Here is a 23,389-nt window from a genome sequence, read left to right on the forward strand (position 1 = left end):
GCAGGCCCTCCCACGTCGCCGCGGACACGCCCCGCGTATTGTTTACGCGCGGATTTCTGTACGATGGTTAGTACAGCCATCGTACAGAAAGCCCCGGGCAGACATGTACGGTGAAAACGGTCCGGCGGACCGGTTTCATCGTACATGTTTGCCCGTGTGTACACGGCCTTAGTGCAGCCCATCCACCTGAATGGGCTGCTCTACACGCAGCAATCGCCCCAAAGAAGCTTCAGAATTTTTTTTTAGAGCGGAGCTTGGTGCGTTTTTTTACTGCGATTTTTGGGACAGCGCATTTCTGAAATGCAAGTAAACACACAGATGTGAATGGAGCCTTATTGTTCTTGTGTTATCGCACCAATTTCACTTTCAGGCCCCATTCACATCTAGCATAGTTAGAGCGCACATTTATTTCATGAGGCAATCATATTGTATATATATGTTCACCTACTGTTAAAATCTGTCGCCGATCTCCCGAGTATTAGCAGAAAGACACTTTTAAAAACTGTTCTCGGACATTCCAATTTTGCTTGTGGGCATGTGTAGCCCACAAGCACTTACTTCCTGGATACTGTGATGATCTGCGACCATCATGCGCTGTCACGTCCCATCCCATTCCCACGCATGTGCATTCTAACCACACCGCAGCGTCCTCAACCTCTCGGGTTGCTATTACAACGGGTGTCGTCGTCGGAAGTGCCCGCCCGTTGTGATGGCAATGAAGAAAACAAAAACACTGTAACAAGCTACAGTACCCGCCAGCGAGAATGTGTTTCGCGCTGGTTCTTGGCGACAGGGTACTGTACATCTTGCAGCGAGCGCGAGAAAGAAGCGACAATTTTCCCTCTCTATGGAGGGGACATTGTCGGGGATCCGACTTAGCCTGGCATTGGCTCCCCTCCATGAGCATACCGGGCCCTTGGGTCTGGTATGGATTTTAAGGGGAAACCCCTACACCGAAAAAACGGCGTGGGGGGTCCCCCAAAAATCCATACGAGACCCTTATCCGAGCACGCAGTCCGGCCGGTCGGGAAAGGTGGTGGGGATGAGCGAGCGACCCACCCCTCCTAAACCGTACCAGGCCGCATGCCCTCAACATGGGTGGTGGGTGCCTTGAGGCAGGGGATCTGGGATAGGGGGGGCGGAGGAGCACACAATACCAGTGACTAGAGCTTTGCCTGTTTTTTGAACACCACTTCCAGAGATCAGTTCCTCTAAAATAATGTCATATTGCCTGTGTATGTTCTCATGATTGTGCTAATGATTCTGCATAAAACCAAGAATGACATTTTGTTTTTTATTTACTTAGATTGAACGTGAATATGAAGTACAAAAAGCGTTATTTGATGCTGGATTCCCGGTACCGAAGACGTTATTATACTGTAATGATGTGACAGTGATTGGAACGGAATTCTATGTGATGGCACATGTGGAGGTTAGCCAAGTCACACAAGTATTAGACTATGTTGTTTTACTAGGTTTCACAAAGTGCTGCTATTATTAAGTAAATGTGTCTTTTTGGTTCCATTAGTACATTTTTGCAACTAGTATTACTTTTCCTTTTACAGGGTCGTATTTTCCGAGATGCCACTCTCGCCAAGGTCCGCCCTGCAGAGAGATCAGCGCTGTATGTTGCTCTCACAGAAACACTCTCCAGGCTCCATTCATATAACATACACAAGCTAAATCTTACAGGGTATGGCAAAGGAAAAGGATACTGTCAAAGACAGGTAAGGAGAACCCACCTAAATGGATGCTATAATTATCCTACTGTTATCCCTCTTGTCTGACTTTGGCTAATTTTACAATACTGTCCTGGTGTTTAACTATTTGAGAAAGCACAATCCCCAGATCTGTATTCTTCAGGAGACACACCTGGTGGGTGCGCGGGTCCTGGGCCTGAAGAGGGCATGGATGGGCGCCCACTACCACGCTTCCTACTCCACATATGCAAAGGGGGTTGAAATCCTGGTGCACAGGTCACTTCCCTTTCAGCTGCTGGCGGTAAAGACGGACCCGGGAGGGAGATATGTCATGTTGCACGCAGTGATTTCGGGTGCCCCCTATGTTATTGTGGGGGTGTACTTGCCTCCCCCATCTGATGTAACCTGCTTGCATACTTTGATGCAGGAGGCCACACAGTATGGAGTGGACAGGGTTTTGCTGGTGGGAGACTTTAACTTGGTTATGTCCAAGGGGCAGGACAGGCTGAAACAGAGGACCTCTGCTCCGTCCGGCTTGCCTCACTGGGCGGAGGCATTCCACCTGACGGATCTCTGTCGTCATTTCCATCCCTTGGAGGCCCAATACACGTGTCTCTCGACCACCTATCGGACGCTATCTCGGATAGATTTGGCGTTTGCCTCACCTGCTCTCTTGCAGGCGGTGGTGTCTGCCGAGATTCTGTCTCGCGGTATCTCGGATCATGCCCCACGATTAAGGTGGAGGTTCGGGCGGCCCAGTGGCTGGTCCAGGACTGTGGTGTTTGTCCAGGTATTGGATAATGGACTCGGAGATCCAGGAACATCTCCATGAACCTATTTATGACTTTTGGCTAACTAATGAGGGCACCTCGGGGCCGCTGGTGCTGTGGGATGCTTTTAAAACTTGGTTGCGGGGGGAGTACATCTCCAGAATAGCAGCCTGGAAAAGGGAGTTGTGGCGGGCCCTGAGTCAGTTGGAGGAGCAGGCCGAGGAAAAGAAGCGGGACTATGTCCGGAATCGGCAACACACTTTGCGGGACTTGTCCCTGATCAGGATCGACATTACTAGAAAGTCATTGCTAGACAGGGCAGAGAGGGTGTTTGAATTTGGTGACAAAAATGGTAAGCTGTTGGCCTGGCTGGCCAAAGGGCAGTTCGCAATGACACATGTGGGCAGGATAAATGACTCTGAGGGCCGATCCTTAGCCACCCCTGGGGAGATCAGTGATAGGTTTTACCAGTTCTATCGAGACCTTTATGCCTCTAGGGCAACGTACACTACAGCCGACCTGACTACTTATTTAGATCAGTTGCAGCTCCCAGTCCTAGACCCTGACAAAAGTGCGGAGTTAGAAAAGAATATCACGCTGGAGGAGGTCCAGAAGTCAATACAGGGTATGCAGGCGTGTAAGCCCCCGGGTCCTGCCGGATTCCCTATCGAACTGTACTCTGTATACCAGGAGGTGCTGGCCCCCAGGTTCACTTCCCTTTTGGCACAGTTCTCTGCTGTGGGATCTCTGCCGGATTCTATGTCAGAGGCGGTGGTGATGTTGGTGCCCAAACCCGGTAGGGATCTGGAGGAATGTGCCTCATATAGACCGATTTCTTTGATTAATGCAGATGCTAAAGTGCTGGCTAAAAATTTTGGCCGTCAGGCTGACGTTGGTTATTGAAGATATGGTCCACCAGGACCAAACGGGTTTCATGCCGGGGAAGAGCACGGACATTAACATTCGCAGGCTGTTCCTAAATTTGGGCGCATCCCATGATAACGGGGGCACTAGGGTCATTGCTTCACTCGACGCAGAGAAAGCATTTGACTCCGTGGAGTGGGGATATTTGTGGGAAGTTCTTAGGTTCGGTTTTGGCCCCTAGAGCCAGAATTCGTACCAATGGCTCCCTTTCTGAGACTTTTCTTCTCCAGAGGGGCACCAGGCAGGGTTGCCCATTGTCACCCAGCCTATTTGCTCTGGCCCTTGAGCCGTTGGCAATCCGTATTCGGGAGTCCACCGCTGTTAGGGGACTCCAAATTGGCCCCCTGGAGGAGAAAATATCACTGTATGTAGACAATACCTTGCTCTACCTTCAGGACGCTGAGGAGTCATTTCAGGCCGCCCTAGAGGTATTTAATGAGTTTGGACACTTCTCTGGGGTCAGGATAAATTGGTCAAAGTCGGTGGTGTTTCCTCTGGATCCTCAGGCCCGGGGGGTGGGGACGCAGACCCCATTAATATGGGTGGAGGAATTTAAATACCTGGGTATTGTGGTTTCGAGAGACCTTGGAGACTTTTGGCGCCTCAGCCTACAACCCATAGTATCGAAACTTAAGGACCAGTGCGCTAGATGGCGGGACCTCCCCCTTAATCTTTGGGCCTTTGTGCTAAAAATGCTCTACCTGCCCAAGTTTACCTATATATTTCGTAACTGTCCCGTTTGGCTCCCGGCATCTCTGTTTAGAGAGCTGGATTGCTGTATCGGTGCTTTTCTCTGGAGGGGTGCTAACCCTAGACTGGCCAGGTCAACCTTGCAGCTCCCAGTGAGCGGCGGGGGTCTTGCCTCACCCAACTTGAGGGTATACTTCTGGGCGGCTGTGTTGGTTACCGTACGTTGGTGGTTTGAGCAATCCAGGTCCAACGCGGCCACTTGCCTAGAAGCGGCCATTTTGGGCTGTTGGTTTATAGAGGCGCTGCAGCATACCCCTCCCTTCCATCCCCTACTATAGTGACCTTGAAGGTATGGGGGGTGGCCAGGAAGAGATTCGTTCGTAGTCTTTGTTACTCTCCCTTCTGTCTGTTATGGGGGAACCCCACAATGCCACACTTCAGGATGATACCTGATCCGCACCTCTGGGCCCGATTTGGGATCAAGACTTTTCAGGATGTTATTCCCCGGGGGATGCTTCTGCCATTTAGTGATCTCTCTGCTAGGTTTGGACTCCTGGGGGAGATGTTATTTAGATACTACCAGTTGAGGCATGCGGCAAGGGCGCAATTCCCTCTCCCCATAAGGCTGGGAGCTGATGCTATTGAGGCACTTTTGGCACAGGAGACCCTTAAAAAAACTCTTTCTACATTGTACTCCTCTCTCTTGAGAGTAGACTCGCCTAGGATAGAGACTTTATGGGAAAGGTGGCAGGCCGACATCCCTGGCCTGGACAGGGAGGACTGTTTTGAAACTGGTTCTAGGCTGCTGATCTCCTCTAGGGACAATCTCATACATGCCAAATTTGTCCATCGGGTTTATTTTACGCCACAGAGGTTACACTCGATCTACCCGCAGAGGTCCCGAGACTGCCCCAGGTGTCATTCCCCTGATAGCACGTACATGCACATGTTTTGGTCCTATCCCTCCCTGGCTGGGTACTGGGCCGCAGTTTTCAAGAGTATTAATGCCCGCCTGCAGCTATCTCATTGCCTGAACTGGGCCCTGCTGGGGATTCAGGACGATGAACAGCGACCTCGATACACTAAGCTGCTTATTTCATATGTCCTATTTTACGCTAGGAAGGAGATTTTGCTCAAGGGGTTATCCCCCTCTTCTCCCACAGTTGAATCTTGGGACTCCTCCATAAACAAGGTGTTACCCCTTTACAAGCTGACCTATATTAACAGGGGCTGTCCCCAAAAATGTGATCGTCTCTGGTTGCCTTGGACAGAACAACTGTAAGTCTTTTGGTGCGGATGGTTGCGGTAATCCCTGACCGGAGCCCGGATTGGGGGGGGCCAGACACCCCCCCTCTCTCCGCGGCATTTTGAGGTTTTCTCAGGGGGAGGAGAGACCCTGCATAGATACGTACCTTGTATTTGGTTTTCTACACTATAGATTTTACTGTGCTTGACTATTATTTTCCATTTTCTTTTCCTGATGCTTATGTATCCAATTCCCCTGATTTGTAATCGAATGTCATAATGCTTGTCTTGAGCTGCAGGTACAGTATGTTTTTTTTCTTGCACTGAGGCTTTTTAATGCCTCATGCACATGGCAGGATTTTCCGAGAACAAAAGTCAGATGGGCTTTTTTCTAGGAAAGTCCGGCCGTGTGTAGCCTCCATCGGGCATTTTTTTTTTCAGAAGTCCGACGGACCTTACATAGAGAACATGTTCTCTTTCTTTCTGGACTCACGGCGGACCTTTGCATGGTCAAAAGTCAGACCGTGTGTACAAGGCATAAGAACCTATATGAAAAAAATGCATTGCTGTGAATAGGGACAGTGGTTTTTGGATTCATTTTAATATTTCTGTTAAGCTTAAAAGTTTTTACATTTTATCTTTTTATACTGCTTTATTTAACTTTGTTTATTAAAGCGGTGGTTCACCCTAAAATGCAAGTTTCTACCATGAAATACAGCATAGTAGCATGAGCTACAGTATGCCTTTTTTTTTTTTTTTTTTGCGCCGTACTCACCGTTTAATCCCGGAGATAAGTTTCAGACTCCCCGCGGGGAATGGGCGTTCCTATGCAGAGGGGACAATGATTGACGGCCAGCTATGGCGCGTCACGCTTCCCGAGTAGGACTCGGCTCTTCACGGCGCTTTACGGCGCCTGCGCACAGACTAGGAGCTGCGCAGGCGCCGTGAAGAGCCAAGTCCTATTTCGGCTATTTCCGTGAAGCGTGACGCGCCATAGCTGGCCGTCAATCATGTTTCCCTCTGCATAGGAACGCCTACTAGACTGAAACGTAACTACGGGATTAAACAGTGAGTACGGCGCAAAAAAATAAAATAAAGGCATACGCGCTAGTATGCTAGATGGCATGTTAGAAAAAAAATATTTTTTTTTTAGGGTAAAGGTAGTCAAAGCAGCTAACGTTAGTCAGGTACACATGTAAAAATGAAGTGGAAGTTATATCTACTTCCATCTACTGTCTGGAAATAGTAAATATAAAATATTTATATACTTCAAGAAGAGGGTTTGGGGGGCAAACATGATTTTCCCGGTACCGTCATGAGACATTACACCATTATAATTTTTTATAATAAAGTCTATTTACATAACATCAACATACATTTTAAAAATAGATATTGGAGGACACTTTCAATCTGAGTGGCAATACCCCCTCTACTAGGTTTCCACCGAGACCAAAGTTTTCCCCAATTGTATAGCATGTATAAAATCAACCTTCTATAAACCATATAGGGTCATGCTCCCAACATGTTTCACGGATTGCCTGCTTCTTCAGGGGTGTGCAAATTAAAAAAACAGAGAGACTAAATAACGAAGCGAGTAGAAAAATTTGAAAGTTGCAAGTAAGCAAACAACATCATTGACATAAGATGGTAAGTACCCCATATCTACTATGGGCATTAACATGCCAAGGAAATGGAATAACTACCTCGTAGGTTGGACCATCAAACTAGAAATGGCAACTGCAATCCTATATATCCTTAGGCGAACATGGGAACACAACAAAGGAGTTCTATAGAAATAAAATCATGATATATATTTGCATCCAGTTACATCAGTTAAATCAAAAACCATGATTTCATACCCAGATAGATCAATAACTAGACAGTAGCCCTTTAGAGATGATACCAATAATAAACAGGTGGTGGGACAGCTGAAACAAGGCTGGTCGAAGATCTATTGTGTAGATAAGTAGATGAATAGATCCACGTAAAGTATCTTCCAGGAGGTTGGCAACAGGCAGATTGACAGTGCAAGATCAATATAGAAAACATGGGTAACCACATATAATCCAGTATCAGCAACCAATACTGGCATGCAGTGCTCGCCATAATCACTAGAGGGCGCCTAAGCCACAATAAGCCATATACACATTTAAACATTCATATACAATAATAAATTCTATGAAAGCAAAATTAAATCAACAACATTAAGTAGGTTGAGCCAAGATCTCTACATAAAAAACATAACACATGTAATATTTTTGCATGTTTAATTTACTTAAAAAAATGCTATATGTACTTAGATTGTAAGCTTAATCAATTATTTTTTTATGCAAAGTCAGCTAAAGGCTATCTTAATTTAAGGCCTTTCTCCAAGTAAATTAAAAATAACCAACATTTCTTTCCAACCACTGATCTATTGAACTTCAGCATTGAACTTCATTTTTCTCGGCTCGTCGTGTTGTACGTCACCGCTTTTGGACAGTCGGAATTTGGTGTGACAGTGTGTATGCAAGACAGCTTGAACAGAATTCCGTCGGAAAAATCCGTCAGAGTTTATCCCGACGGAAATTCCGATCGTGTGTACGGGCATTAGGCTTTAACAGTGGTATATATAAGCTTGCACTTTGCTCATCACTTCACTTTTTGTATATCTAATCTCAACATTCAGCAAATGCACTATTCCAAGAGCTGGATGTAACGCTATTGTATGTCACGCTTAGAGCTGCATGATTAATCGCGGAGAGAATCGCAATCTCTAATCTCCCCGTCCACGACCCGCGATTCTTCTGTTTCACGGCCGGTTCCACGTAACCAGCGCGGAACGCAAATGTCGCTGATATCGGAAACCGCTGTCAGCAGCCTGCGCCGCTGGATGGATGCCTGGGCTTCTCTTGCAGATCTGTACAACTGTAGTGTGTATCCATGCGCCACCCAGTGGTTGCCGGCGGTTCTGCTTCTGATGTATAAAAAAGATACCAGTGATTTGTCTATAATGTTAAAGACCATATAACTCCTATGAAAAAAGCAGAATCAAAGTAGGAGTTATATGGTCTTTAACATTATAGACATATCACTGGTCTGTATTTTATATATTCATATTTTCAGATAAATCACAGGTTTATTTATTTACTTGGGGGGGGGGGGGGTTCTGGCATTCAGTTTTTGAGAATCGTGAGAGAATCGTGATCTTAAGTCTAAGCAAAAGTATTGTGATTCTCATTTTGACCAGAATCGTGCAGCTCTAGTCACGCTGTCTTACTTTCTGTAAATCCATTTCAGGTAACCACATGGAAGAAGCAGTATGACCGGGCTGCACACACTGATATCCCAGCAATGAACCAGTTGGCTGACTGGCTTATGAATAATTTGCCAAGCAATGACAACGAAGAGTGCCTTGTCCATGGTGATTTTAGGATCGACAATATTATTTTCCATCCAACTGAGGTAAATTCTTTTGTAAACCCCAAAAAATTAAAAGATATTGTAATCGTTAATCTGAGAATGTAAAAAAAAAACATGCAAAATATGTGTATGAGTAAAACTATTCAACCTTTTATCACAATGGTATGACAGTCCACCTATTATTATTGGACACACCTTCTCATTCAAAGAGTTTTCTTTATTTTCATGACTATGAAAATTGTAGATTCACACTGAAGGCATCAAAACTATGAATGAACACATGTGGAATTATACATAACAAAAACGTGTGAAACAACTGAAAATATATTTCATATTCTAGGTTCTTCAAAGTAGCCACCTTTTGCAGCAGACACATCTCTAGAACTGTTAAGAGGAGACTGTGTGAATCAGGCCTTCATGATAGAATATCTACTAGGAAACCACTGCTAAAGAAAGGCAACAAGAAGAAGAGACTTGTTTGGGCTAAAGAACACAAGGAATGGACATTAGGCCAGTGGAAATCTGTGCTTTGGTCTGATGAGTCCAAACTTGAGATCTTTGGTTCCAACCCCTGTGTCTTTGTGCGATGCAGAAAAGGTGAACGGATGGACTCTACATGCCTGGTTCCCACTGTGAAGCATGGAGGAGGAGGTGTGATGGTGTGGGGGTGCTTTCCTGGTGACACTGTTGGGGATTTAATCAAAATTGAAGGCATACTGAACCAGCATGGCTACCACAGCATCTTGCAGCGGCATGCTATTCCATCCGGTTTGCGTTTTTAGTTGGACCATCATTTATTTTTCAACAAGACAATGACCCCAAACACACCTCCAGGCTGTGTAAGGGCTATTTGACCAAGAAGGAGAGTGATGGGGTGCTGCGCCAGGTGACTACCTCTTGAAGCTCATCAAGAGAATGCCAAGAGTGTGCCAAGCAGTAATCAAAGCAAAAGGTGGCTACTTTGAAGCACCTAGAATATGAAATATATTTTCAGTTGTTTCACACTTTTTTGTTATGTATAATTCCACATGTGTTAATTCATAGTTTTGATGCCTTCAGTGTGAATCTACAATTTTCATAGTCATGAAAATAAAGAAAACTCTTTGAATGAGAAGGTGTGTCCAAACTTTTGGTCTGTACTGTATGTTCAGCTGTGTTAAACAATACTTAGTACAGACTACAAACATCTCATTTACTTTATGTTTTTCTAGCATGTTTTTTGATGTTTCTTTATGGTCTTTTAGGCTCGTGTGATCGCTGTCCTGGACTGGGAACTGTCCACAATTGGAAATCCTATATCAGACTTGGCTTACTTTATTATGCCTTATTTTTGGCCTCGAGAAGTACACTTTTTTGGACACGTTGGTGACAAATCCTTTACTGATATTGAAGGTAAGAATTATAGACCTCTATTTAAAATGCTAGTTGCTTGGCTGCCTGTGGTTCCAATACTTTGAAACACAAATCAAATAAGCACAGATTGATGCATATACAGTATATGACCAGCACACCATTGATCTTCAAAATAATGTCCAAACGTTTATTGAAATGATCACATCAGCAGTAAGGCGCCTTTCACACAGGCGACTGTTTTGCCGCAGATAAAAACATGTTTATGTTTTGCTGGAATCCAAGACTCCAGGCACAGCGATTAGCTGCATTTGTACAGTGCTTTTAGCTGTGGTTGCGTTTAGCCGCGGCACGATATTGAACTGGGATCCGACTTGGATACCTGCCAGTACCAAGCACTGTGTCTGGTATGAATCTTGAGGGGGAACTCCACGCCAAATTTCGAATAAAAAAACGGCATGGGTTCCCCCTACAAGAGCATACCAGGCCCTTGAGTCTGCTATGGATTTTAAGGAGACACCCCGTACGCCGAAAAAACGGCGCGGGGTTCCCCCCAAAATCCATACCAGACCCGTGCCAGGTCGCATGCCCTCAACATGGGGGGGTAGGTGCTTTGGGGTCGGGGGGCGCCCTGTGGCCCCCCCACCCCAAAGCACCTGTCCCCATGTTGATGAGGACAGGGCCTCTTCCCGACAACCCTGGCCGTTGGTTGTCGGGGTCTGTGGGAGGGGAGCTTAACGGAATCCGGGAGCCTCCTTTAAATAGGGGGCCCCTAGATGCCGGTCCCCCGCCCTAGGTGAATGAGTATGGGGTACATCGTACCCCTACCCATTCACCTGGAGGAAAAGAAATGTAATAAAAAAAACACTACACAGGGTTTTTAAAGTAATTTATTAGTCAGCTCCGGGGCCCCCCTCTCTTCTTTAGCTCTTTCATGAGGGGGGCCTGCTTCTTCGATGTCTTCTGGGGGGTGTCTTCACCGCCGTCTGGTTCTCTTCCGCCGGGGGGGGGGGGGGCGCTTTCTTTTTTAGCTCTTTTACAGCGGCCCCCCTCCCTCCCGGACTTCTTCGACATTTTCGGCGGGGGGGTGGGGGTATGTGCCGGTCTTCACCGCCGTCTGGTCCTCTTCCGCCGGGGGGGGCTTTCTTCTTTAGATCTTTTACAGCGGCCCCCCTCCCGGACTTCTACTTCAACGTCTTCGGCGGGGGGTGCCCGGGCTTCTGTCGCCTTCTTCTTCTCTTCTTCGATGTTGACACGTCGCTTCCTCCCGCTGTAATGCCGGGCTTCTGCCTTCTTCTTCTTCTCTTCTTTTTCTCTTCTTTTTTGATGTTGACACATCGCTTCCTCCCGCTGTAATGCTGTGTGCGCGGCTTGCACCGATTTATATAGGCCTCTTATGACATCACAGTCCCATCATGCTGCGGGTGCATAGCGATCAGTTCAGCTGCACGATTCTGGTGAAAATGAGAATCACGATTCTTTTGCTTAGATTAAAGATCACGATTCTCAAAAACTGAATGCCAGAACCCCCCCCCCCCCCCAAATAAATAAACCTGTGCTTTATCTGAAAATATGAATATATAAAAAACAGACCAGTGATATGTCTATAATGTTAAAGACCATATAACTCCTATGAAAAAAGCAGAATCAAACTTTGATTCTGCTTTTTTCATAGGAGTTATATGGTCTTTAACATTATAGACATATCACTGGTCTCTTTTTTTATACATCAGAAGCAGTACCGCCAGCAACTATTGGGTGGCGCATGGATACACACAGTTGTATAGAACTGTGGGAAAGATTAATACATCAGAAGCAGTACCGCCGGCAACCACTGGGTGGCGCATGGATACACGCTACAGTTGTACAGATCTGCAAGAGAAGCCCAAGCATCCATCCAGCTGTGCAGGCTGCTGACGTCGGTTCAGATATCGGCACCATTTGCGTTCCACGCAGGTTACGTGGAACCGGCCGTGAAACAGAAGAATCGCTGGTCATCCCGTGGGGAGATCGCGGGCGGGGAGTATCAAGATCGTGATTCTCTCTGCGATTAATTGTGCAGCTCTAGCGATCAGTGCTATAAAATGCACTGATTACTGTGTAAATGACACTGGCAGGGAAGGGGTTAACCAGTAGGGGCGAGGAAGGGGTTAAGTGTGTCCTAGGCAGTTATTCTAACTGTGGGGGGGGGTGGGCTACATGTAACATGACACAGATCGCTGCTCCCGATGACAGGGAGCAGAAAATGAGTGTCCTGTCATAAGGCAGAACAGGGAGATGCCTTGTTTACATGCCATGTCTTAAAGGGGAAGTACTGGTATGTCCATGTGCGCAGCCGTGCCATTCTGCCGACGGAAATAGTCGTGCAGCGGTCGGCAAGCGGTTAAGATAAAAAACCTTTTGCATGTAGTAACCCCCCTCTGCCCCCCTAATACTTTCTTGAGGTCCATCTAAATTTCAGCGATGTGCATGAGTGCCTCAGTCATCGTCGTCTCTCCCTCCCGCAATTGGCTGTCAATCAAAGTCAGTCAGCCAATTGGGAGAGAGAGGGTGCAGGGCCGATCCACGGCTCCGTGTCTGAATGAACACAAGGAGCTGCAGCTCGACTTGGGTGCCCCTATAGCAAGCTGCTTGCTGTGGGGGCACTCAACAGGAGGGAGGAGCCAGGAGCACCGAAGAGGCACCCGAGAAGAGGAGTATCTGGGCTGCTCTGTGCAAAACCATTACACAGAGCAGGTAAGTAAAGAAAATTTAAGAGACTTTAGTATCACTTAAAGGAACTTTTATACTTGTGAATTGTTGAGACTTGTTAGCTCTTGATGAGCGTGTAAGGCCCGGTACACACGGGCAAACATGTACGATGAAACCGGTCCGTCGGACCGTTTTCACCGTACATGTCTGCCAGAGGGCTTCTGTATGATGGCTGTACTAACCATCGTACAGAAGTCTGCGCGTAAACAATACGCGGGGCGTGTCCGCGTCGTCGCCGCGGCGACGTGGGCGGGCCTGCCATTTAAAGGCTTCCACGCATGCGTCAAAGTCATTCGACGCATGCGAGGGACGGCAGGTGCTCGGACATGTACGGTATGTCTGTACTGACGACCGTACATCTCCGAGCGGGCAGATTTCCAGCGGACGGTTTTAAAACACGTCCAGGAATATTTGTCTGCTGGGAAAAGGCCCGGCGGGCAAATATTTGCTGGAATTCGGCCCGCTCGCGCCTACACACGACCGAACATGTATGCTGAAACTGGTCCGCGGACCAGTTTCAGCATACATGTTTGGTCGTGTGTACGGGGCCTAAGAGTAGCTGATAACAGAAGTGTTTAAAGTGAATTAAAGTATAACTCAATGCAAAAAAATATGTATTTAGTTTCGGACAGAGTGGCAATGGATGGAACCTGACAGGTTGTTATTGCAACCTTTGTCCCTGTTAGGGAGATTCATCCTCTATATTTGTCCTGTCCACCATTATCATTGAAAGTGAAAGTAAAGAAAATCCCACATTTTGGGCTGTACCCAAAATGGTAATAGTAATAGAAAATCTTCCAATAGGGACACTAGATGTGGTGTTTTTTGGATATAGCAAATGAGAGTTATAACCCCTGTCAGATTTTTTTTCTCCATCTGTGTCCCATTGCAGAGATTTCCCTTCACTTTCTGTCCCATAGCCAAATCCCAAATTAGGGAATTCTTTGGGAACCCCCCAGGTCACCAGAACTAGTGTCTCCATTGGCAGATTCCCCCTCTATTACTTTTCTAAGGACAACTCAAAATTTGGGATTTTTTTTTACTTTTTTGATGATAACAGTAAACAGGACAAATAAAGAGGGTGAATCTCCTAAACGGGTCACAGGCAGCAATAAAACCTGAAAAGAGTTCTAATCATTCTGCACTCTATCCAAAACTAAACAGGGATTTACTCTTAAGCCCTGTACACACGGGCAGGAATCTCGTCAGGAAAAAAAAACGTTGGTTTTCCTGACGAGATTCCTGGCAAGCTTTCTTGCTCGCCGAGTGTACACACACCTTTCAAAATAACTGCTGTTCTTTTGAATGGCAAGAACGCGGTGACATCATCGACTATGATGAGCATGCGCTCATCGCATTCGATGCCTCCGCCGCCATCTTGCTACACCCTACACTATGCCTTGTAAGCTACCGCGCATGCGTCAAAGTCTCATCGAGCATGCGCTGGCTTAACGGGGGCCAGGTAAGCATACACACGCTCGGGTTTCTCGGCAGGAAAACACTGCCGAGAATCCCGACAAGAAAAATAGAGAGCAGGTTCTTTATTTTTCTCGTCGAGATTCCCCGGCAGTTTTCCCGACGAGAAACCATACACACGTACGGTTTTCTCGGCTCTCCCAGCAGCTTTCTTGCCGAGAAAACCGTGCGTGTGTACGAGGCCTTACTTTCTGTTTTGGCTATGGACTATGGGAAATCTCCCAATGGGACACAGATGACAAAAAAGAAAGAAAGAAACTGACAGAGGTTTTAACCCTCCCTTACTCTATCCAAAAGTAAAAAAAAAAAACATTTGGCCTATAATTCTACCTTAAAGTTAGCTAAATGATTGTTTATTTTACCAGCTGGTTACAAATCCCAGACTGTCAATCAAATGCACATTGTTCTTGTGTGAAAAGTGGGCTGTAATCCTAAATGGTTGCTTGTGTTCTTTATTTGTTAGGAATGCCAGCCTATGAGGATCTGATGAGCATCTATAGCCGGCGTCGAGGTGTGGATTCGCCAGTGAATGACTGGAATTTTTTTCTTGCACTTAACTTCTTTAAGCTTGCTGGAATAGTACAGGTAACAGAGATCTCTAGAGTGTATGAAACACTTTATCTCATATGTGTTTTTAAGGAAAGACATTTTTAAAAGAGTAAGGGCCCATTCTGACACGCCCGCATCCGTACAACACGAGCGCACTGGCGTGAGACATGGAGGGTGGTGCTACACGTGGTTAAAAAGCACTGCACTGTTTTCTCTCTTTTTATTTTTCCCCTTGTTTTTAAATGTCACAAAATGATGCTGCAATAGATGACCTGATGTGCCATGCATTGCACTGATACAAAATCAGGTATATCCAGAACCTCCCCTTGACGAGGCCATTGTTGTTACTTTGCTTAACCCATTCCAAACTCCATACACTCTCTACTAGGCATTCAATTTAGGCACAGGCCTTACTTATGCATAAACCTCCCCCCTTCCCCCCCTTTGTTTTCCTCTCCCACCCCCTTTTTTTTCTTCCCTCCCCTCACCCCTCCTTGGAATAACTATTCTTTTTCACCTCTGATTCTACTCCCCTTATCCTAATGACCCCTCCTTTCCCAATTCCCTCTAGTTTCCATTTGGCACTTACTGTATTTATATCAGGGGTGTCCAAACTTTTTTCAAAGAGGGCCAGATTTGATGAAGTGAACATGTGTGAGGGCTGACCATTTTGCCTGAGTGGTCTAAGTGTGTTTGCCTGAGCACTAATACACTGCCCAACAAGAATTATCTTGCCTTTGTGGCTGTGTGTGGTGAAGAGATGAGCTTGGCGTGTTATCTGGATATACCGTATTTATCGGCGTATAACACGTACCTTCACTTTAGGAGGGAAGTTTCAGGAAAAAAATGTAAATAAAAAACTGTGAAGCAAAATAATGCAGCCTAATCAGTGACCATCTGCAGCCTCGCCATTGCCATGAATGCAGCCTCGCCATTGCCATGAATGCAGCCTCTCCATTGCCATGAATGCAGCCTCTCCATTGCCATGAATGCAGCCTCTCCATTGCCATGAATGCAGCCTCATCGAAGCCCATCTGCTGCCTCGGAGTGGAAGGGGGGGCGGGACGAGCACCAACAGATTACATACAGGAGAATCTCCTGTTTACATAGCAGCCTTTTTAATACAATGTCCCGCCTCCTATTATGGACAGAGGAGTCATCCAATAGCAGCCCAGGAGACAAAACTTCCTAATACAGATGCCGCTGAGTAAACAGGAGATTCTCCTGTATGTAATTTGACAGCACCCTGTCCCCTCAGAGGCAGTGCCGATAAATACGGTATATATCCAAATTACCAGGGGGGCCACATTAAACTAGAACGGGGGCCGCAATTGGCCCCCGGGCCGGACTTTGGACATGCCTGATTTATATAATATAATTATATATTATATTATATTTATATATATATATATATATATATATATATATATATATATATATATATATATATATATATATATATATATATATATATATATATATAAACACTCACTTTTTTACCCTGAAAATAGAGGGTAAACTGTGCCTGCGTGTTATACGCAGGGGGCTTTGGAAAGTTTTTTTCCTGAAGCTTCCCTCTTAAAGTTAGAGTGTGTGTTGTACGCCTGTGCGTGTTATATGCCAATAAATAAGGTAGCTAAACATTATAGGCAGTGTAAGTGCTGGTCACATGCACTCCCAAATTGGCCGATTCCTCTATAACAGGATCGACCTAAGCTCTGCCAAACTTCGACTTCTGATAATTTATTGGCATAGACTTCAGTAGGTAACAAAATATCGAAGAGGTGAATTTACTGAAGAGCAAGTATTGCTGCGTGCTTGTCAAAATCTCGACCCTTATTTTTGTAATGTGTTGTTTACACCTGAACTTTGATATAACACTTGTGTATGATTAACACCTTTTAAATGTACAGTGGAACCTCGGATTACGAGCATAATCCGTTCCAGGAAAATGCTCGGCTGACCTCGGAAAGACTTTGTTCCCGAGATTTGCCGAGGTCAGCAGAGCTGTTCTCTGGCCTTTCGCCCTGGTTCACACTGGGTACGATTTGGAACGATTTGAGATGCGATTTGACATGTCAAATCGCATCTCAAATCGGCGGCAATTGTCGGCAATGGCACTGTCCTAATCAGTGCGACGCCGCATCTGCGATTTCAAAAAGTAGTTCCTGTACTACTTTTTGCGATTTCGGGCCGCGATTCACATTAAATTGCGGCCGAAATCGCGGCAAAATCGCAGCCACGAATTTGCGGTAAAATCGCGATTTTGAATTCGCAGCAGTGTGAACCTAGGCTTCAGTGCATTTCCGAACGGCGACGATAGGCAATGTTCGGCTCGGCTCCGGTTTCCCCCCACCTCAGGCCAAAACGCGGTACTGCCTGCCGCTTTGGCATGAATCGTGCTTGTTTTGCGAGACAATGCTTGATTTTTAAAAAAAAAATCTCGCAATCCGAGGTTCCACTGTATTCTTTTCTTTTCTCATTGCATTCCATGGTTGGGTGTAAACATGATGATATATAACCTGTATAATGAATATTGGGGGTTATTTACGAAAGACAAATCCACTTTGCACTACAAGTGCACTGCAAGTGCAGTCGCTGTAGATCTGAGGGGTAGATCTGATATGAGGGGAAGCTCTGCTGTTTTATCATCCAATCATGTGCAAGCTAAAATGCTGTTTTTTTCATTTTCCTTGCATGTCCGCCTCAGATCTACAGCGACTGCACTTGAAATTGCACTTTCATTGCACTTGTAGTGCAAAGTGGATTTGCCTTTCATAAATAACCCAAACTATTTCAATATTGTTATTGTCACCCAGCTGACATTCTGTATTCTTTATTTCTACTGTATGAATACATTTTTGTTTGAGAAAAAAAAAATTCAGCCATGCTGCATTTGCCGTGCACCCCAAAGCAATGTGATGTTGGGAACAGGTCACATAAAAAACAATTGCTTTCTATTGCTTTCTTTGTTACCCTACATTAAAGCCTGCTTTTGTTCTATACAGATCAAGGCAGCTCATTGGAAATTGTGGAAATGAGCCCTAAAATGTAATCACTTGTGCAATTGTTTCTGAATTGCCGTAGTCAGCAGATTCCAAAATCTGTTTGTGGGAATTATGTCATGTAGAGATGAGTGATAACAAAAAATTAACATTAAAGGACTGTTGAAAAGGATTAATGTATATTGGCAAGTTAAAAAAAAATTGTAATATATGGCTTTTGCCAGGTAAAGTTTATCTTCTTGTTGGAATCGGTATATCCAGAGATATAGTGAGCTGAAAATATATGCCAATCCTAACTTTTCCTCATAAAAGTTGGCCTGGCTTCTCCCCTTCTTATGCCGCGTACACACAACCGTTATTCATGTCATGGGGAAAAAAAGTTTTTCTCGATGTGATTCCTCTCAAGCCTGCCTTGCATACACACGATCGTGAAAAACAAATGTTCGAGCAAAGCGCGGTGACGTAGAACACGTACGACGGCACTATAAAGGGGAAGTTACATTTGAATGGCGCCACCCTTTGGGTTGCTTTTGCTGATTTCGTGTTACCGCATGTTAGTAAAAGTTTGATGAGAGACGATTCGCGCTTTTCAGTCTTCATGCTTTTTAGTCTGTTACAGCGTGACAAATGTGCTATCTCCATTATGAACACTAGTTTTACCAGAACAAGCGCTACCGTTTCATAACTTCTGAGCATGCAGGTTTTTTCCCTCTTGTTAAAGCCTACACACAACCGTTTTTCACGACCAGTTTAAAAATTTGCATTTTTCTCGTCATGAAAAACGGTCGTGTGTACGCAGAATTAGTCTCCTTATTGCTCTTTTAATGTGACAAGAGTCTTGAAGGGGTTTCCACAATATCTTGATACTCTTCAATCTCTTTATCCAGTTGCCTTAAAAGTCCCCTGTGTTCTCTTCCTGGGGGGCACTTTATCTGTTTATATTTATCTAATGTGACAAGAGACCTCGTTGACCGATAGGGAGATGGAAGGGTCTGGGTCAGGCTGGATTTTACATAACGCACCCAAATTTTGCATATTACTTCACCATCCTATATCTCCGGATCTTGCAGTTTTCAGTAAAAGTAAACTACGTTTAGTTTGCTCAGGTTTACTTTATTCTAATAACTTCTTCACAAAAACTAGTATTTTATGCATTTAGCTTTCAACATGTTTTGTTATGTAGGGGATTCATGCAAGATTTCTTCTTGGGAATTCCAGTGGGGAGAATGCCAGCGTCTTTGCTGATATGGTTAAACCTCTGGCTGAAAATGGACTCAGATTAGCTAAACGGTAAGATTCCTACTTGCATAACAATATGGCAGAATAGTATTTAAAGCATTTAAAAGGCAAATTAATAAATTAAAATAATAAAACATCCAATAAAAAAAAACAAAAGAATAACTCAAGCTTGATGTCACAGTCACCAATGAGACTGCAGCAACTTCTACTTGAATACAAGATATGTGTAAACAATATAAACCCAAAGGGTTCGCTATCTCTTTAAATAATGTCAAAAAGTGATGTTGTGCAATAAATACACAATTCATATATATGCACAGTGCTTTTTTACAATAAATATTGAAATTCATGCATAATAAAAATTCCTCAAACATAAAGTGCTGCTTTGTGCAATGATTCAAAAATCATATATCATAAAGTGCATTGTGCATGTAAAATCATGCAACATAAATTTCATAAAGTGCAAAACTAATCAGTGTCCATAAATAAATATATACACTGTCGCCCGCATTCAGAAAGACTTACGACGGGCGTATCAGTAGATACGCCGTCGTAAGTCCGAATCCGCGCCGTCGCAACTTTAAGCGTATGCTCAAACTGAGATACGCTTAAATGTTGCTAAGATACGACCGGCGTAAGTCTCCTACGCCGGTCGTATCTTAACTGCATATTTACGCTGGCCGCTAGGGGCGTGTACGCTGATTTACGCCTATAATATGTAAATCAGCTAGATACGCCTATTAACGAACGTACGCCCGGCAGTCGCAGTACAGGTACGCCGTTTACGTAAGGCTTTTTCCGGCGTAAAGTTACCCCTGCTATATGAGGCGCAGCCAATGTTAAGTATGGACGTCGGGCCAGCGTCAAATTTTCCGTCGATTACGTTGTTTGCGTAAGACGTTCGCGAATAGGGCTGTGCGTAATTTACGTTCACGTCGAAAGCATTGGATTTTTGCGGGTTAATTTGGAGCATGCGCACTGGGATACTTTCACGGACGGCGCATGCGCCGTTTCGTAAAAAGCGTCATTTACGTGGGGTCGCGATGATTTTACATAAAACACACCCACATCTTACACATTTAAATTAGGCGGGCTTACGCCGGCCAATTTACGCTACGCCGCCGCAACTTACGGAGCAAGTGCTTTGTGAATAATGCACTTGCCTGTCAAAGTTGCAGAGGCGTAGCGTAAATAGGATACGCTACGCCCGCAAAGAATTACGCGCTCCCTACCTGAATCTGGCCCTATGTCGTGATCTCTACTTTAAGCTGCACCTCCTTTTGTGAATGATCACCACCACCAATGCAAAGCTCTTACCAAAGGGTTAACCTCAAAATCATAAGAGGTTTACCAAGCTTTTGTATCCAGCAATCCTCAGCCAAGTCTGCACCTCCACTGGATGGAAACTCCTAGGGCGGAGCTATTCGTAAAAACATTGTGAACGCTGCTGTCCCTGTGAGTAGAGGGAGAGGGAAAAGAAGAGATGCAGCCGGGCACAACACTGGATCGATTGAGGACTCGGGGTAAGTACTTAAAGTGGATGTAAACCCTCCATACACGCAGTAAAGTGAACAGCCTCAGATGATACACAGATATTAACCAAATCTCCCTACATGGGTTTTATATGTATATCTGCTGTCTTCACATTTATATACTTTTTAGAAAGTTCAGATTGTGTTAGGAGATTTTCCCTTCCTGGTTAACACAGAGTGTAATGTCTGGGCATACAGCCAAGATGGCTAACATTGCTGATTGGAGGAACGGCTCACACCCCCTCTCATCATAGGCAGAGACTCTCAGAGCTGTTTTGTAATAGGAGCTGCTCTCTGCTACTCTGTTTTAGCAACCTCCTCCGACAAAAGATTCAGGCTGCTTTTGTCTAAAAAGTCAAACAATATGTCAGGAGTTCTCAGGCTGATAACAGAGGAACCGTTCAGAAGAGAGCTATAAGACTTAGCTCATTGAAAATAGATAACAAAATACTGCAGATATATGTGCCCAGCTCAAATTTCATAAATCGGATTTACATCCACTTTAACTACTTAAGGACCGCCTCCTGCACATATACGTCGGCAGAATGGCACGGTTGGGCACAAGCACGTACAGGTACGTCCTCTTTAAGTACCCAGCCATGGGTCGCAGGCGTGCGCCCGTGACCCGGTCCGAAGCTCCGTGACCGCGGGACCCGCGGACCCGATCTCCTCTGGAGTCCCGCGATCGGTCCCCGGAGCTGAAGAACGTGGAAGCTGTGTGTAAACACAGCTTCCCTGTTCTTCACTGTGGCGCTGTCATTGATCGTGTGTTCCCTTTTATAGGGAAACACAATCAATGACGTCACACCTACAGCCACACCCCCCTACAGTTAGAAACACAAATGAGGTCACACTTAACCCCTTCAGCGCCCCCTTGTGGTTAACTCCCAAACTGCAATTGTCATTTTCACAGTAAACAATGCCTTTTTAATGCATTTTTTGCTGTGAAAATGACAATGGTCCCAAAAATGTGTCAAAATTGTCCGAAGTGTCCGCCATAATGTCGCAGTCACGGAAAAAATCGCTGATCGCCGCCATCAGTAGTAAAAAAAATAATTAATAAAAATGCAATAAAACTATCCCCTATTTTGTAAACGCTATAAATTTTGCGCAAACCAACCGATAAACGCTTATTGCGATTTTTTTTCTTTTTTTTTTACCAAAAATAGGTAGAAGAATACGTATCGGCCTAAACTGAGAAAAAAAAAAGTTATATATGTTTTTGGGGGATATTTATTATAGCAAAAAGTAAAAAATATTGCATTTTTTTCAAAATGGTCGCAAAATTATCGCAAAAAATAAAAACCGCAGAGGTGATCAAATACCACCAAAAGAAAGCTCTATTTGTGGGGAAAAAAGAACGTAAATTTTGTTTGGGAGCCACGTCGCACGACCACGCAATTGTCTGTTAAAGCGACGCAGTGCCGAATCGTAAAACCTGGCCTGGGCATTTAGCTGCCTAAAGGTCCGGGGCTTAAGTGGTTAAGAAGGTGAAGAGCATAGCAAGTTGTAAAATCTTTTTTTTTTTTTTACCTTAATGCATGGACTGCGTTAAGTTGAACAGCGTTTTAGCATTAGTATCACTTTAATTTTAGAACTGGCCATAGTTGTTTCATTTTTGATCAGCAAGGAGACTGATCAAAAAAACAAACGGATTCCCCCATGTGCACATTTGAGGTGAATGCGAGTATCCTCTCTGCTGTGTCATTGTCTTCTAAATGCGGGAAACACTGATCAGCGCTGCAGCCATTTGGGTGCAGTGCTGATCAAACACAGGTTTTCCAGCAGTCCAGATCGAGAGGAGTTGATCACTGGTTAGACTCCTCTCGGACGGGAGCAGTCTTAGATGGATCAAGATTCGGCCAGTCCATGCTGAGACGGCTAAATTTTTTTCTATCTATAGCCAGCTTAATAAGTACTCAAGAGTACACAAGATAAAGGACTTATTTATGGCCAAGGCTTGGAGCAAAGGTGGAGAAGAGTGGAGACAGAAACAGCAGTTTACTGTCACAAATTTTTGACCAAGTTGCACAGCAAAAAAACTCACTTTCATTCCTTTGGGCAGAGTGCAGGATGAAGCCTGAATTGTGATCAAATTGAATCAGACTTTAAATAGAATTATATTTACAAACTGAATTGCGTGCATTTGGTGAATTGGGATTAAAATCAATTGGCCCTTCACATGTGTCATTCGACTTCTCCAATCTGTAGAGAACCAGGTGATGTGAGCCTATGCAATAAAGAATTGGCATTTACCGTATTTGCCGGCGTATAAGACAACTGGGCGTATAAGACGACCCCCTAATTTTCCAGGAAAAATGTTGGTTTTGGGATATACTCGCCATATAAGACTACCCCCTTCTTACTAGTCTTTCTGGAAGCTGAGGGGTAGCCAGAACCACTGACAGAAACAGGCTTTTTTCAAATCTCACTGTGCCATTACATTACATGCCTCACTGTGCCATTACATTACATGCCTCACTGTGCCATTACATTACATGCCCCCACTGTGCCATCACTTGCCCCCACTGTGCCATCACTTGCCCCCACTGTGCCATCACTTGCCCCCACTGTGCCATCACTTGCCTCCAGTGTGCCATCACTTGCCCCCACTGTGCCATCACTTGCCCCCACTGTGCCATCACTTGCCCCCCACTGTGCCATCACTTTCTCCCCACTGTGCCATCACTTTCCCCCCACTGTGCCATCACTTTCCCCCCACTGTGCCATCACTTTCCCCCCACTGTGCCATCACT

General features: G+C 45.0%; 1 protein-coding gene across 1 annotated transcript in view; it reads left to right on the top strand.

Moving 5' to 3' along the window:
• ACAD11 (acyl-CoA dehydrogenase family member 11) overlaps nt 1–23,389 on the top strand; it is a 164,296-nt gene that overhangs the window by 6,431 nt on the left and 134,476 nt on the right. The window contains exons 3-8 of the mRNA XM_040353109.1: nt 1,307–1,432; nt 1,566–1,727; nt 8,609–8,773; nt 9,976–10,123; nt 14,772–14,893; nt 19,046–19,152. Coding sequence (XP_040209043.1) covers nt 1,307–1,432; nt 1,566–1,727; nt 8,609–8,773; nt 9,976–10,123; nt 14,772–14,893; nt 19,046–19,152 — 830 coding nt within the window. The remainder of the gene's footprint in view (nt 1–1,306; nt 1,433–1,565; nt 1,728–8,608; nt 8,774–9,975; nt 10,124–14,771; nt 14,894–19,045; nt 19,153–23,389) is intronic.

Source organism: Rana temporaria, chromosome 5 (genome assembly GCF_905171775.1).
Source record: "Rana temporaria chromosome 5, aRanTem1.1, whole genome shotgun sequence".
NCBI lineage: Eukaryota > Metazoa > Chordata > Amphibia > Anura > Ranidae > Rana > Rana temporaria.